Below are 17,868 nucleotides of genomic sequence, written 5' to 3' on the forward strand. Positions count from 1 at the left end.
TTCAACGATCTATATATTGCGTCTTTGCTTGAAATGTATATGTCAAGTTTATTTTTGTACGAGAATTGCCCTAATCACATGTTGTTGTTTGTTGTTTTTTTTAGCAAAACTTTGAGGGAAAAAAACTGTAGTTAATTTTGAATAAGTATATATTTTCTTGGCACACCCTAACTCTAAATTTAAGTCATACTTTAAGTTCAAACTTTGTTTGGCGTAAATAACCAGTGCCAACAAAAATAATTTAAAGTGCAATGTGCAACATTGTCAGCCCACCATTTTTACATCATTATTACATCATTATTACATCATTGTTTCTTAGCATTCTCAGAGCTTGTTAACAAAACGTCAGCTACGTCTTGCAGACAGTTAAGGACAGGTAAATTGAAAAGTGTACGGCTACTACATTAACCACTGAATCAATGTAGCGCACTTGCAGCACCACTGAGTACGCATAGCACACCTACAGCACCACTAGCAGTTTAACCAATGAGTGTATGTACTGCACGTGTAGCAGCAATCATTTATTAACCAGATAATTAAGACACTGCAAGTTTTGTCTTTGAGTGTGTGTTGTGCACTTTTACACTGCTATCTTGTATACTATGCCTGCAGCATCAGTACTAATTTCACCACTGACTATTAAAAAATGGAAGCATTCCTACTAGTTAGCCGTGTGTGTAATTACACTTACAGCATTGCTTTTAGTTTCCTCATTGAGTGCATTTTTTGCACATTCAGTTCCTGTTCTAGTTTCACTACTGAGTGTGTACGGTGCACCTGCACCACCACTAGTAGTTTCACAACCAAGTGTGGGTGGTGCAGCTGCAACTACTAGCTTAAGCACTGATTGCATGTACTGCACTTGCAGTACACCTCACTATTTTCACCAGCAAGGGAGAATGGTGCAAAAGCAGCACCAGTGCAAGCTTTACAATAGAGTGCCTTTAGTACAACCGCACCATCGCTGCTAGTTTCAGCATTAAGGGTGTATATTAAAACTGCATTAAAACTGCTCGTTTCACCACCAGTTTTGTATACTGCAACTCCCTCTGGTGCCTGCAATGGACACATCAGAAAGCTTGCACACAGAAATAAATTCAGGAAGTAAAAATATTATAATGTTTGCACAGATAACGGAAGCCAACAGATTTTACAGTAAACTGATTGGCCGGTGAAGACTGTTCGTTTTTAATGCTTATTGCTTTATCTTTACAATTACAACGTTATTTTATCCAACAACAGAGGCAACAAAACGCATTGCACCGGCGATGCTGATAAACATGCCTTTCCAGCAGAGACACTGCAATCAACTGGTACAGAAAGAGTTAAGCATCTGGTGGATGGGAAAATGTAATATAGCAGAAAGAGCCCTTAAAACATTTCCTAATGGATACGCTAATGGAATGGCCTGTAATCCGGGGGCACATTTGCTATTCAGAAAATGCATCACTCCGGCTGAATATTTTATATACTGTGTCTCAAATACCACTTTTGTATGACTGACGAACGGAGCACTTCCAACTGATGGGAAACTCAATATATTGTACATATATGCATGGGCAAACTATATAAACACACAATACAGTTCCTATTATTAACCCTTTCAGATCGGAGCTTAGATGTCTATGTGCACTGCAGACAAAGGATGACGGCATACAACACGCATACAGAGCTTGAGGTCGATTCATAAACTGAAGGATTAAGGCCTTGATTTCATATTTTGTTGGATAATGCCTTTCCATGATTTTAATAATTTGAAAAATATTTTAATATTGCAATATTTCGGAAGATGACATCTTGAATTTTACTTTGTCTGTAGGAGGAAGCACCCCTAGCGACTATCAGGAAGACAGACACCAGAGGTGGATTTAACCCTGCATGTTTTATATTGCAGGGTTAATGGTACAGGGTCACTGCATTGAGATGAAGTGGTATGGGTGACTACAGTTTTCCTTTAAATATTACTCACCATTGCAAGCCAGGGGTGATTTTTTTTTACTTGCCACGACTAAACATGTACTCCCTAGTAGCAAGGGGTAAGTTTTGTGCACTAAACTATATATCTCTCTAAGGAATCGTTTGACCGTATGTGGGTAGAAAATCCACATACAGTTAATACAGTTGCCAGGTAAAAAACAGGTTTATATTTTCAAAGAGTGAAGTAGGTTGCTAGTACAGCCAGTGCCTGTGACCTAAATTATGCCCAGAGCTCTCCTCGCCTCCTACACCCCTTGGATGCTGTTCAGGAGACCGTCATACATTGATCTGCATAGGCTCCCGTACAGTGCGGAAGAGGGAACTTGGTGATATAATGTATGGACTCACTACAAAAGACACAGTTTTTTTTTCCTGATTTTTTTTTTTTCTCAGTCAAGTGAGAACCACTCATGCAGTGGAGATGAAGTGTGTTTTATTGTAAAATGTTATTTAGCATTTTGATTGATGTCAAATTAAACCAGGAGCCCTCCCCAATAAATTGACATCTATAGACTTCTGTACTGTGTAGGACAGAAAAAAAAAATACAGTTAGGGCCACTGCTCCATTGGAGGTAAAATAAGTTTATTTTATTGCAAAATATTTTATTTTGCGTTTTAATGCAATGTAAAATAAAACCAACATATGTTGTTGACAGTGAATGGATTTTATGTGCTATTCTACAATATGCAGATGAGTTTAATGGAAACACTTTTAAATGTAAATTAGGCATTAAATAAATCAGGTGTTTGGATTTTTAATACCTACACTGAACATTTTCTTAGGGACCTTGTTAATTCCATTTACAAATCTGTATCCCTTCGGTGTCACATGATGCATGAATTAAATGAGCATTTGGTGGTAGAAACTATGTTGCCATAGCAACATAAGAAAATCGCCAAACCAAAGAAATCTAATTCTATATATTTTACACCATTTGCTCTTTAATTGTTGTTATTGGAGAACAATCATGTGAAAGTCGATATAACAATGGAATGACTCACTAAGGCCTCGATTTAATATTTTTGGATAAACGTTTAATATGATTTTTCAAAGTATCCAAAAATATATCATATATATATTAAAAAAAACAACACAATACTAAAAAATGTGAGCCCCAGTCATCCCTGTAAAAACATTGCTTTATCCCAACACTAAATTTCTGGGGGCACCATCCCTAATGTTCTAGAGAGAAAACGCTGATGTGCCTCAGTCATTTAGATCCCCTCTTTGTTCCTTAGTATTGTTCTTCTTACTTTATATTACCATAAAATATATTATTTTATATGACAGCATCTCATGTTGAAAACGAAGCAGAAAAGAGACTCCAACTCCTTCACACTAGGCCACCAGCAGGCAATGGGGTACACGCCAATGATCAGTTGCCCGTCCATTGAAACTTGATGCACAGTAATAATAATACTTCTTGTTATCTCTGTATGTCATTGCATCACCCACAATAGTGATGACGAACTAGGCAACCCATAAATTAACTGCATTGCCCATGACACTCAGCCTGCCTTTAGACTCCTGAAGTTAACGAGAGCGTTTGTAAGAGCTCATAGACTTTAATATTTGAATGATGGAATGCATTTTCCACATACGAGTACCACTTCTACTACCTGTATCTAGTTGTACAGGCTAGACAACAATAAGCACTGTTTGGATTTGCAGGTGTTCCGTGATGTGCCAAATATTTGTTACAGTATAAAAGAATGTATTACTCTAGCAAACCTCCCTTCCCTACAGCCCCTTGTAGGACACAACATACATAAACATTTTATCTGTGTCCCTGAGCTAAAAGGATATCACACCCACAGTATTGTGAAGCTTAATCACCTGTTTTTAATTATACTGGATTTTATTAACTAAACCCCAAATTGGAGCTAACTAAATACAGAATTTTCTAAAAATGTTGGCTTAAATTGCCTACTTGTGCTTTCAGCCGAGCTAGAGAATATTTACGATCCAACTATTGTTGCTTACATTTTGCAGTTTGCCTTTCAATTCACTAAAGTCAAGTGTCTAGTAAATAATATCCATAGTGTTTACATTTGTGCAATATTCTGATATACTTGAAGAAATTAAGCCTAGCGTGCTTTATTGGGTGACAACATTGCTACAACTTACATATTTTATATAAGTATGCTTATCCCAGAAGTCTCAGATGAGGTCTTTTATGCAAGCAAGATGGTTGCACAGAGACTCGCTTAGCATCATGGGGAATGAAACTTACTAACATTTTAGGTTTGGCGAGAATGATGGAGTTAAGAGAGTCTGCGTGTTTCTAGATACAGAGAGTATGCAACAATAGGCTTATTCAATAAGTTGAAATGTGCAGGTGTCCCATAACGTGCCAAATAATTGTGCTTAACATGACCTTGCATCCTTAATGTGCAAGGGAGGAAGGTACACTTGTTATCTGTGATGTGCTTCTGTGTAGAAAGGAATTCATACCCACAAAAGCTGGCTTGTTGTTTATGCAAAAAATAAGTATTGCTAGAATGCTAAATTATAGTCCATTGAGCTTTCATTGATTGATGGTTTTGTAGGGAAATTATACCAAAATTATATTTTAGCCATGCTTTTAGCATTTCAAGGAAACCTTAAAGGGAAACTCTAGTGCCAGGAAAACAAACTCCCATTTGTCAAGGCCCACCCCTCAGCGCTAGCTCAGCTCCGCCCCACCTACACTCCTACCCCTCAGACGTCCGCCGGCAGGGGAGACCTAATGCGCATGCGCGGCAATGGCAAAATTTCAATGCTTTACTATGGGTATCCCAGTGACGGTGGAAGTCCTGATGCAGAGTGTGAAGACATCCAGCGTCGTTTAGGCGACCAAAAGTCGCCATCGATCCTGGAAGTACCTCTAGAGGAGGAGTTAACCCTAGCAGGTAATTATTGCAGTTTATGAAAACTGCAATAATTACCACTGTAGGGTTAAGGGTGATGGGAGTTTGCACCCAGACCACATCAATGAACTGAAGTGGTCTGGGTGCCTACAGTTTCCCTTTAATTGGGATATATGCAAATTGGAGTTTTTCCTACTTTTCAAATTGAATTCCAAATTTAAGGCACAAATAGCTGGATTTGAAAATTCACACAGTCATCTATGCTTTTAGTTTGACTATTTTGGACTTAACTTGAAATTCACTTTGAGTTCCTCACAATTACCACTTTTGCGAATTACCTTGTGTCCTAGCAATAACTGTAAAACTCGCTGTGTTTCTAAAAAAAAACTAATAAAAAAAATACTATATAAATATATATAAGATACTTAGGTAATGTATATATCACAAAAAATAAGGCAAAGAAAAGTTTTTTTTAATGTAAGACCTATAAGGATGTGGAATTCTCTGCCTGAAGAAGTGGTTTTATCAGAGTCTGTAGGAGATGTTCAAACAGCAACTAGATACATATTTGCAAAAACAGAATATTCAAGGATATAATTTTTCAATGTAGGGTAATAACTGCTTGATCCAAGGATAAATCTGACTGCCATTCTGGGGTCAAGAAGATTTTTTTTCCTAGTTTGTTGCAAAAGTGCTTCAAACTGTTTTTTTTTTTTTTTGCCTTCTTTTGGATCAACAGCAAAAAACAAAGGAAGGCTGAACTTGATGGACGCAAGTCTCTATTCAGCTATGTAACTATGTAACTATATAACTATGTAACAGCATAATCCTCAACTATGCTTTATAAGAAAAAAAATGATTGTCCCCTATTGTCTTACATTAATGACTGAAAATAAATATAACAGAGTTTGTAAAAGCAATATTAAATAAAAAGTGACTAGGTTTAGTGATCTGAAATCTCTCCCTCCACTGCTCTGACACGGTTAAAAAAAACCCAACAATAATAAAACAATATCTAAGAAAAAATTAAGGTGCAGAACATTGTAAATGTAATATAAAGATGTAGATGCCTCAGCAAAGTAAAAAAAAATATTGCTGTATTTGCAAAAGGAAAAAAATATTTAATAAATTATACTTATACTAGGAGTGCAATCATTTTTATGGGATGTTGTATTGGAGAAATGGTTATTGCATTTTAGAAAGAAAAAAAAAAGATTTCTGTGGAACGATTTGATAAAAATGAGGAGAGACAGTTTCAGCAAAGAGAGAGGGAGAGAAATGGGATTTCTATGGCAACCGATTTTATTAAGGAAAATCATTTCAGCAACTGCATTATACAGCAACTGACGTTATGAAAAAAGGAGATTTTTTTTAAAGAGCGGAATACATTTCATGTATAGTAAGAAGTCGGGAGTTGTTAAAATGACACAATTTGAAGTAGCTAGCGCAGCAGTTCTTAAATCAATCATTTATTTGCAATCATTTTTTTTATATTAATTCATTAATTTTCATTCTAAAGCGGGGGGGGGGGGGCTGGGGGAAAAAAACATGTTTGGGATTGGTAAAAGATCTAAATATATTTTGTACATTAGACACATTCAGAAATACATGTTGAACCTTTAAGGTCTGTAATTAAATATATTCTATAAAATCAGTCTGTACAGTCTGGATTTGTAGTCCAGGAACAGCTGAAAGATGTTGGACCGCTAAGGTACATGGTGCTTATGACCTGTAGTGAAGGTTAATAGAATAAGTAGGATAGAGCAGGTTCTAGAGTTCACCTAAACATTCATGTCCATTGGAATTATTCACTATACAGCAATTAGTAGTTACATAGTTACATAGCTGAAAAGAGACTTCCTCACATTTGTTTTTTTCAGTTGACCCAAAAGAAGGCAAAAAAAACCCAGTTTGAAGCACTCCCAATTTTTCAACAAACTAGGAAAGAAATTCCTTCTTGACCCCAGAATGGCAGTCAGATTTATCCTTGGATCAAGAAGCTATTACCCTACATTGAAAAATGATATCCTTGAATATTCTGTTTTTGCAAGTATGCATCTAGTTGCTTTTTGAACATCTGTATGAACTCTGATAAAACCACTTATTCAGGCAGAGAATTCCACATCCTTATTGTTCTTACAGTAAAAAAAAAACCCTTTCCTTTGCCTTAGACGAAATCTTCTTTCTTCCAGTCTAAACACATGACCTCGTGTGTAATTTAAAGTCCGGTTTGTGAATAGATTTCCACACAATGGTTTGTATTGGCCCCAAAATATTTGTATAATGTTATCATATCCCCTCTCAGGCGATGTTTTTCTAAACTAAAGAGGTTTAAATTTGTACACAGGCTGAAATGCACTTAAAAAGAACCTAAAGTCCGAAAAAATAACAATTGTTTTTTTGGGACTAAAGATTCCCTTCTATCGATGTGATCACAGTCTTGCTCTGTAAAAGTGAAGCTTCAAAGAGATTACTCACCTCATATCCAGCGCTGAGACTCCTCCGCAGCAGATGACATCAGCATCCCTGCTGATGTCACCCGCTTCATTGGTCCAATCCAATGCTTTTTAAAGAGAAACATTGGGGACAAGAATGCATGCATGGCAAAACACTGCGCTTCTCGAATCAAATGCTGCTATCAGTATGTGATTGAAGAACTAAGTTATACTTGGTAATGGAGGCAGAAGCGCCCACTAGTAGATGGCAAGAAGATAACAACTAGAGGGGTGGTTGACCCCTTAATATAGACATTGCTGTTTTGTAAAAACGACAATGTTTTACATTAAAGGATTTCAAATTAAAGATAAAATTACACTTCTTTTGTCAAATTTAAGGTATCTTACGGTTGGACAAGAGAATTGACAATTTTAGCCTAAACTGATCTCGGAAAGTGCTGAATTTGTGACTGTTTTTTCTGTTTGAAAATGTTGCCCTTATATGTTTAATAAAAATAGTTAATTCTTACCTATTCCAGATTTTGGGAAAAACACGTCATGGGTAGGGGGTGCTTGACTACTAATGGCACATCCTAATCGTATGGCTCAATCAATCACTCCTATTCTTTGAACTTTCAAAATCTAAAATGTTAATTATTTTCTTGTGTCTTTTATTCAGAAAGTGTTTGCAGAGAACAATGTGGGAAGGGGGAGTAGGTATTGTTAGTGACAGAAGATTCTGTGGGACTCTGAAGTCATATGAAGGTACTGTAGAAAGTTGTACCACGGTAAAAGAGCTTAAATGTTAATAAAGTCCCTTTAAACCCTATATCTGGTATTGAAGACGCCTTTGAAAAATTTGTCAGTAAATCTTGGAAACTGGAAAGGTATATAACATTTTAATTTCCATCTAATTTTTTCATATGGACACCAAAAACAAAACAATAAATAAGAAAAAGTGTAAAAAGATTAATAATATATGAAAAGGAATGAAAAATCTAATAGACAGCTATTGTCACAGCAGAATAAGAAAGAAAGAAAGAAAGAAAGAAACATACATTCTCCAGTTGCGTTAAAACTGGATAACATGATAAAAATATGAATCGAGAAAGGCTTAGTGGTACCAAAACGTTGCCACCTATTGTGGATTATAACACTCCTTTTTACTTACATGTTCGAGGGTCTGGTGCCTTCTGTGAAATGTTGTGAAGAGAGTGCAATAAACTGTGTGGCAAGGGTGGGCATTCTGAAATTATGTTTTGTGTTTATGTTGGTTTATGAACAGCATCACAAAAAATAGACACACCGCCAGAGGTGTAACTAGAAACCACGGGGCCCCCCATACGTCTAACCTCCGCCAGCCCCCATATGTCTACCCTCCCCCTCCCGTACATTGACACCTCCCACACATATAGACAAACAGATACACATGCAGACACACAAAGACAAACATACACACACATACAGGCACACATACATATAGACACACACATACATACAAACACACACACACACATACATACAAACACACATACATACATACATACATACATACATACAAACACACACACACAGATACATATACAGATACACAGACAGACAGACACACATACATACAAACAGACACACATACATACACGCACACAGACACACATACATACAAACACACATACATACATACATAAATATACATAAAAACAGTCACACATACACAGAGACACATACATACAGACACACACACACACACACACACACATTCATATACACACACATACATACACACACACACAGACATACACACGCACAAACACACACACACATACAGACACACATACAGAGAAACATTCATACAGACACACATCCACAAACACATACATACAAACAAACACACACATTTACAAAATGTTTTAGTCACCCTCCTGTTTCCTACCTATTAGGTGCAGGAGGGTGACTTTCCCTGGGTCCAGTGGTGGCTCAGTCTGATGGGAGTCTCCACTCTGACTCCCTTCTTCCTTCCACAGCTCCCGGTGGTTGCTGGGAGGAGTGACCGAGGCAGTCACTTCCTCCCAGCGTGGCAGCATCTGACATCATCACAAAAAATTAATTTCCATCGAGTGGCCATAAAAGCATGGTCCACACAATGGACCCCTTCAATGCGGCCCCGGGGGCTTAATCCGCGCAGGCCCTGCAACCGCGGTAGTTCCGCCACTGCACACAGCCTAGAACTTTCCGCATTTGAAAAAAAATTATAATGAAATGTTCTTTTTGCATAGCTACATAGGCTTAAAAGAGACATATGACCATCGAGTTCAGCCCTTCTCACGTCTGTCTTTGTTGTTGATCCAAAAGAAGATAAAAACCCAGTTTATGGTCTTACCATTGATTTATAAGGAGGCAAAACTATATTTCATCCCGAGAATTAATGCCCATTTTTGCCTCTTCCATATCATCTATCAATTTCTATATTATAGAGTAAAGTGCTGTACAATCCCGATTTGAGGATCTTATTCCGCCATCCCGATTGTGTTCTGGGAGGTCCTATGTTAGTTAACACCAGGCAATCATCTCCGGAATAGCACAGAGCTTTATTAGGCATGCTTTGAATGGGCACTAGGGCCTAGCAGAGAGCACTTCTGCAGTACTCTCTGCATGCTCCTTTAGGTTGGGGCCAGCCAGACAGGCCACTTCAGTTGGCCCACCTGCCGTTATTTTCCTGGAGGGCTTGCCTATTATTGGCGTCACTAGTAGTGTGAGTTGTGTCAATGGAGATGCCCCACATTCGTCCTGATCATTGAGAAGTTGTTCAAGTCGTACCTTGATGTAACCAACCTAAGCATTGTGGGCGAGTTATAGGTAACCAAGAACATTATTGAGAACTGCACTATTATAAGGTTATTCAATATATTGTGATTTAATGAGAATAGCCAGGAGATAGCCAACTGGAAAAAAAAAATCTCCATTTATTTCCATTTCAGCTATACTGGCCTTAAATTTTCAATTTCCCGGTGGATTCCCAACAACTCACAGTTTAAACCATCAATATCTCTGTTATGCGCAAAGTCCTCGTTTCTCTTTTGCATGGCTCCGAGGATGGGCGGGTTAGCGGGCATTACAAACATGTGTTACACAGGCACCTTCAGATAATTAAAGGTGGACTATTATTAGGACAGATCTTAGCTCTGCTTTGTGTAAATTAAGAGCAAACATTTTATTATACAACCATTGTACAACACTACGGAATTTGCTGGCGCTATATAAATAATACAATTATTGTTATTATTTTAATCATACGTATAATGCACTATTCCTTGTGTATATGTTTGTAAAATTATGTTTCTAATAGTTTCTTATAGTATATATATTTATATATATATAATTTTTATCTTTGTATTTTTGTTTTTGTATTAATTTTTTTATTGTGTGTACATTTGTTTTTGTTAGTGTGTGTGTGTGTGTGTTTTGTTTTAGCTGCTCTGCTGCATCCACTTTCCCCTGAGTGAGTTTAGTAATGATGCTTGACACCTGCTGTAAATGGTGACCCTTGCCACATCCTGTTGTTTTGCGAACTGTGACCAATTCATTGTGATGAGAAGTCGTGGGGAGAATACAGTCTGTCTGAATGCTAGATATTACAACACTTTTGAACATGACAGTATTTTATAAATAAACTGCTTTTGAAACTTGTGCCACCAGTAATAACAGCCCACATCATTACATTTACAGCAAAGGAGCTAGTTTAAGTTTAATATCAGTCAAAGCACACAGATGTTTAAATAGAATTAAAGGGTTACTCCAAGAATCATAACCAGTAGCCCACTGAGGAGTACCCTGGTGCCATTCCCTGGTGATGGGGCAAACTGTACGCCCTCTTACCTGGGTCTTACCAGCTGTGTGTTCTCAGCTAGTGAAATGCTTTTTGTTCAAAGAATAAGCACAGAGTTTGCATTAGTTAGAACGGATTCGGGTTGGATAACGACACTGCCAGAAGTGAAGTTACACCTTGGGCAGCCAGCAATCTAAAATTGCTCTGTATGTGCAGTGTTTGAAACTAAAACATTGCACATATAGACTCTGAGCACCACGATCACTTGAAAACCCTGAAGGGGTCATGGTGCTTGAACTAACCCTTTAAAGTACTGAAAATTCAATTTATATCTTATATTGTGATAGCAAATGTATAGAAGTTAAGAAAAATCTATTTAAAAATGTCCCCGCTGGAGCCAATAATTTGTCATCATTAACCCCTATGCTAGTAGCATTTAGATATTTTTGACAAATGAGTGACGGGGAGAGCAGAACAATCCTTCTAATTCTCGCACGGACAATTCCCCTTATGTTGTGGACTACATCTACCCCGATGCTTTGCCAGCATTATGGTTGCAAGAGCATTATAGGAGATGAAGTCCACGACATCTGGAGTGCCGAGGGTTGCCTATGACTGGTTAGTGGATGAAACTCTAGTAATCTATATGCTATACCATGACATAAAGTGTAAAATGCATTTCTTACTTAACCCATTAAGGACACATGACATGTGTGACATGTCATGATACCCTTTTATTCCAGAAGTTTGGTCCTTAAGGGGTTAAAGGGACAAAAAAGTGAAGATTTCAATAGAAATTTGCACTTTTATAAATAAACCTTATTACACCCACTGGCTGTCAATCAGACAACTGGTCTGCTGCTTTTGCAAGTTGTTTTTAGATAAACACCTAATGAAAAAGAAAAGAAATGCAAAATCAAATGCATGCATGTTTTCACTGGGGGTATATCTACCAAACATTGATTTATATTTAGGCAGCGGAGTGATCCTTTAAAGAAGTAGGTAGTGACAAAAAGATGCTGTCCACGTGATTCTCTTTTTCTTACTCCAGTACAGGTACACCAATCTGGTTGTAAGTCAATTGGAAATACAACTCTCATGATGCTTTGCAGCTTACTAGCTGGCAAAGCATCATGTGGTTTGTAGTTCCATAACAGATGTCCTACGTTTGCGAGAGGGGGGTGGGGGGGGGGGATACTGTGTGGATTATTTATTTCCTCGATGACTAGTGAACCTCAATGACATGCTGTCAGATTAATTTGCCATTTGCAAATGCCATATCATTAATAATTCCAGGGGAAAGGTGAAATGCTTTATTCTGGAGCTATTTTTATGGCTAAGTCTAAGTTAGTCCCAAAAGATGCGTGCCAATGAACTCTGTTTCCCCTCTTTCCAACCCCCAACCACCCCCCCCTCCCTAATTCTGCTGCAGTTAAATCCGCAATGTATTTTCAACCACTTATAAATTCATAGTTATTGTTCACGGGGAGAAAGCAACATTTCCTGAGATTCAAACTCGTTGAGAATTCTTGGAAGGAAGCAGATTTGTCTGTTGTAAACATGGTGACATTGCGTATGTGTGTGTGTGTATGTGTGTAAGTTTAGTGTGTCCCACTGTGAGAGCAGAGGGGGTTGGGGGAGTAGAGGGTTTACTGTTTTGTAGGGCAGAGCTATTCAGGAGTTTATTTACGTGCCAGAGTTATTCACTGAATTGAGAATTGTCAGGAATTCAAATTAAAACTTAAAGGGACACTATAGTCACCAGAACCACCACAGCGTAATGTAATGGTATTTATATAATTTGCTTGCAGGCTGTCCAATATAAACGCTGCCTTTTCAGAGAAAAGGCAGTGTTTACATTGGTGCCTAGTAACACCTCTAGTGGCAGTCACTCAGACAGCCCCTCGAGCTGCTTCCTAGTCCAGTTCTGCAAAGTGTGCAGCACTGGCGCTCTGCGTGGAGGAGTTAAGCGATCCCCTTGGAGATGCATTAATTCAATGAACCTCTATGAGGAGATGTTGATTGGCTCAGCAAAGGAGGCGGAGCCAGCCATGGCAAGACAGGCGCAGCCTGGAGAAAAGGTGATTCAAATCACCTTTCCCATGTGATCAGAGGGGGGCTGATTACCTAAATTGTTAAACACTATAGTGCCAGGTGTTCCTTTAAATGATAAGTCAAAATAGACAAACTGGAAACATAGAAGACTTAAAAAGCATATGAAAATGGGCTATTTCACCTTAAAATGTTAAATTGCATTGAATTTTGCATAATGCACACTTTATTGAATAACCTTGAGAATAAGATGATCTAAAAATAAATAAATAAATAAACATTTGATACAATCTCCAAGTCAATTGATTTTATGATTTAGAAATCAATTAACCACAAGTTATAGTTTAGTAATTAGAGCCCTCAGATTACTCTGCATGTTTTTTTTTTTGTTTAGGAATCTGCTTGCTGTACCTGATCTATAAGATTATGACAAAAGAGCCAATAGTGGGCGTGCTGAGCAAACAAAACAATTCCGACATATATTACATAGCAGCATTATGCCAATATAGAAACATACGTTTAAAAGACGAGAGTTTTTGGACATGCAGACGGAGAGCGGGACAGTAGAGGGAGCACATAGTACAACGTGCAGTGTTTGCAGAGCAAACAGCTATGAAAATGCAGAGCAATCTGGGTAATTTGCATACAAGCTGGACAACAGACTAGGGCAGGAGCACACATAGAACTGCAGAAATTAAAGGGACATGTAATAGGCATTTTTAAAAAAAAATGATGTCTGCTTTTAAATTGTAATTTCCTCAAATGGGAAAAAAATCTAAAAAGGAACAATGCATTTTATTTATTCAGTCATTCTACTCCCCCTCCCCCATTATTTTGGTTACAGTCATTGTCCCATGGTTCAATGCGCTCATAATTTTGCAGCTAAAAGCCATAAAGTGCGTCTGTTGAGTTTGCATTAGGTTGAGCTTGGGATCGGAGTGCGCCTTGACACATGCATCTGGAATTTTCGTCTAGTGCAGCAGGAGCACATGCAAGCATTCACTCACACTCAATTTTGACTGTAAACTGTAAAAGAGCCCTCAGCACTTTGCTTCCTATAAGTCCAACCTTTCCTGCTGCAATTAAGTCATTGTTTATCTCCCTGTTGTACAAGCTGCAGAATATAATGGTCCAGAATCAGGACTGTACTCTGACTTCTGGAGTACTGGCAGGTATCAGAATACAAAGGGTAAATGATGGATTGTCAACAACACAAAAGAGAGCACAGATTAGCGGTAAGAAATACAGAAAGTTTTATTCAAAGAATGGTGAAGTGTGCTCATAGTGTTTGGTATGCAGACTAGTAAAGTGTGCGAAATACAATATACTTCAAAACAGAAAAAAAAATACCATCAGAGTATTTAGGATAAAAAGTGAAAATATATTTTGATTTCAGCAGGACTTCTATTTAATGGTCACCTTAACTTGTTTGTCATAATAAAGATAGACGGATAGACATATATGTAGACAGACAGATGGACAAACACACAAACGTATTACATTTTAACTTGGAAAACTATTCATTATTATAATTAAGACCAAAATCAGTAAGATGTGTGCAAAACGATTTCTTGCCACCTAGTGATATAAAATGATCCTTATGAAAATAAGGAAATAAACTCACGTCTTAGGGCAACTGATGACATCAACGTTTTGTGAGAAAAAACTAAACACATTCGTTAAAGGCTTACAGTATGCTATAAGCATACGCAGTCACTGTAAATCAAGCAACTGTTTACATCTTTGGCATTCTAAGGGTTATACACATTAGTGGCATGGCTTCCTTTCCAACACAGTGGCCCACAATGTAGCTGCCACATTACACCAACGCAAACGTTTTAAGCTTTGTCATCAAGAATCCTCCAATGGCCGAACGCCCAGAATGACACAATTGTTTGCATACTCCATTCATTCTTTTAACTTTTCAGTAAAGGCCCCTCTTTGTGCTAGTTAAACAATAGCAGGCTTCCGTATACAATCCCAGTCACACACAAATTATATCCCCCCATGTCCCCCCCCTCACTCTTCTCTCTAAGGGGGTCAATAGGTCACCCCTGAATGACTGGATGTCATCTTTCATTACCACTGGAGTTTGCTTCGACTAGAAAATCTCACTCTGCAGTTGCATTCAGGAGTGTCACCATGATTTGATTTAAATAGGTAGAATTACATAATTTGTATTCCTCCTCCGGCCATGAACAGGCCTAAAAGCAGCAGTAATGTGTTGCAAGCAGGGGTGGCTGTCTGAGTGACTTATCTGGAAGGGATTAACAAGGGAAGGCCGTACAATTTGCTGGCTGTAACTGGGGGTATGCAAGATCATAATGATATTAACGATTCTTTATATGTCTCATTGTAACACAAGAAACAAAAGCGTTAGATGTTTAATTTGATGCCAGAGGTATACTAGATAAATGGTTAATGTAGCACAGTTATCCTAATCAGGGAAGATGCTCTGAGTTGTAATTTGTTACATCATTGACAGCTGCAAAACAGTTAACTCTTCAGTGATTCGCTAAACTCATGCCAAGCTAAGGCTCCTAAGGATTATGGGAGTAGAAATGTAACAACAGATGGCGTTGCAAAAAACAATGGGAGTTGTCTTTAAACGGTGAATTGTATGGAACGGAAAGCTGAATTGCAAAACTTATGGAAAAAGAGCTGATTTGAAAAAAATATCCAACTACCCAGCTAATTACTATTTAATCTTTCATTTTAAAATTTGTCCAACAGTTTACCGTCATTTAATGTTTAGTGAATAAAATGTATTTTTTTAAATTTAGTTTTATTGTAGGTGAACATTCCTCAGGATTTTGTATATTATGTTGACTTATCGCTATATTTAACAAACATGTATTTTGTGAGGTATAAAAAGTCATTGTAGAAATCCACACATGTCTTGTGACTGGGCGCCTCCATCTTAGCTCCTCGTCAATCATTGTTATGAGCTGTGCACCTGGCACTCAGCAATACAGGAAGCATACAAGAGCAGATGAGAAATGAAACAAGGATTCTGTTTCTCCTACTCATTTGCAATTTTTGCCCTGGCTTTGCCTTGTCTGAACTGGATTACGATGTCATTTACTAAATCTTTAATATACATTGAAAAGAAAATGGAGCATTTCATGAAAAAGGTTAACACAGGTTATGTGACTTTCAACCTATAATTCAATGGTGTAAATTGGTGTAAAGGAAAAGTGACAGTTTCTCTTTATACTAACTGTTTCATAACTCTTTCACTTCCAGTACAAGTTGAGCCTTTCAATGTATATTACACTTTGACAGGCTATAGCTATGACTAAACTTGACTATCTAGGTCAATATGAGAAAATGACAATCTGATTATCTAGTAGATTATGAGAAAACGACCTCTATGACTGTGAGGTTCTTAAAGGGTGCCTGTCAAGACCAACGTGCCTTGGTACCACGTTAAAAAGAATAATATTTCATTTATATTGTGTCAGTCAAACTACTAACAAATGTACAGTTGAAACATTATTCAGCTATACATTATTTTGAAGTTCTTACACTTTACCACTATGCCACTGGCATAGCAATAAAGATTTGTAGGAATGTCACTTAACCCCTTATGGACACATGACATGTGTGACATGTCATGATTCCCTTTTATTCCAGAAGTTTGGTCCTTAAGGGGTTAAAGGGACACTATAGTCACCAGAACAACTACAGCTTATTCCATTTGTTCTGGAGAGTAGCAGCAAGCAGCACTGCCATTCAGTATCTCCACCCTCTGCATGCAGACACTGAACTTTCCATAGAGATTTAATTCATCTCTATGAGGAGATGCCGATTGGTCAGGGCACTGTTTGACTTGTGCTGGCTCTGCCCCTGATCTGCCTTCTTGACAGTCTCAGCCAATCCTATAGGGAATCATTGTGATTGGCTCAGACCATCACCTCTGATGATGTCAGCAGACAGCAGGCAGGACAGAGGCAGACAGAGCCAGCAACTGCAGACTTGAATACAAGTAAGATTTTACTATATTTAGGGAGGCAAGGGTGATCAGGGGGGCTAGATGATGGTTTTAACACTATAGGGTCAGGAATACATGTTTGTGTTCCTGACCCTATAGTGTTCCTTAAAGCACAACCCCCAAAAAAGCGTAAGACAACATCATTTTACATATACACCACCTGTTTGAGTAATCAGAGTGAAACATACCTGATTTGATGAAAGATAGTCCTGGTTACTTTCATTTGTACTCATGTACATGTTCTCCCCATCAAACTAGAAAACAAGAATATAATACAATTTTCATTAGTAAATGTTTCCAAAAACTGTGTGCAACATTTGTCAAACTGTATGGTAAATACATATTAAAGGGACACTATAGACACCCAGAACACTTTAGCCACTAGAGGTGCTTCCTGCTCTCTAATTTAGTTTAACTCCATTAAAGCATATTGAAAAGTCCCATAGGAAAGAATCAATTCAGTGCTTTTCTATAGGGAAGGCCTAATGTGTATTAGGTCTCCCCCATCACACTGACATTGGAATCAGGTAAGTAAAATAGTTTTTAACCCTTTCATGACCTGGGAGGAGCGCACAGGCACAGGGACACTATAATGTTAGGAATACAGTTTTCCTTTAACTTCAACAAAATATAAAGAAAGTTGGTACTTAAGAAATAAAATTACAACAAGAATGTAAGTTGAAATGAGAAGTGTTTGATCCCCAATCTTTTTCTGTACCGAAGTGGATGTGGTATTT

At 37.8% G+C, this 17,868-nt stretch overlaps 1 protein-coding gene across 2 annotated transcripts in view; it reads right to left on the reverse strand.

Moving 5' to 3' along the window:
• TOX2 (TOX high mobility group box family member 2) overlaps positions 1 to 17,868 on the reverse strand; it is a 115,054-nt gene that overhangs the window by 45,687 nt on the left and 51,499 nt on the right. For both annotated transcript variants that reach the window (XM_063455740.1, XM_063455742.1), the window contains exon 2: positions 17,320 to 17,385. In XM_063455740.1, the coding sequence (XP_063311810.1) occupies positions 17,320 to 17,385 (66 nt within the window). The remainder of the gene's footprint in view (positions 1 to 17,319; positions 17,386 to 17,868) is intronic.

The sequence above is a fragment of the Pelobates fuscus genome, chromosome 5, assembly GCF_036172605.1.
Source record: "Pelobates fuscus isolate aPelFus1 chromosome 5, aPelFus1.pri, whole genome shotgun sequence".
Lineage (NCBI taxonomy): Eukaryota > Metazoa > Chordata > Amphibia > Anura > Pelobatidae > Pelobates > Pelobates fuscus.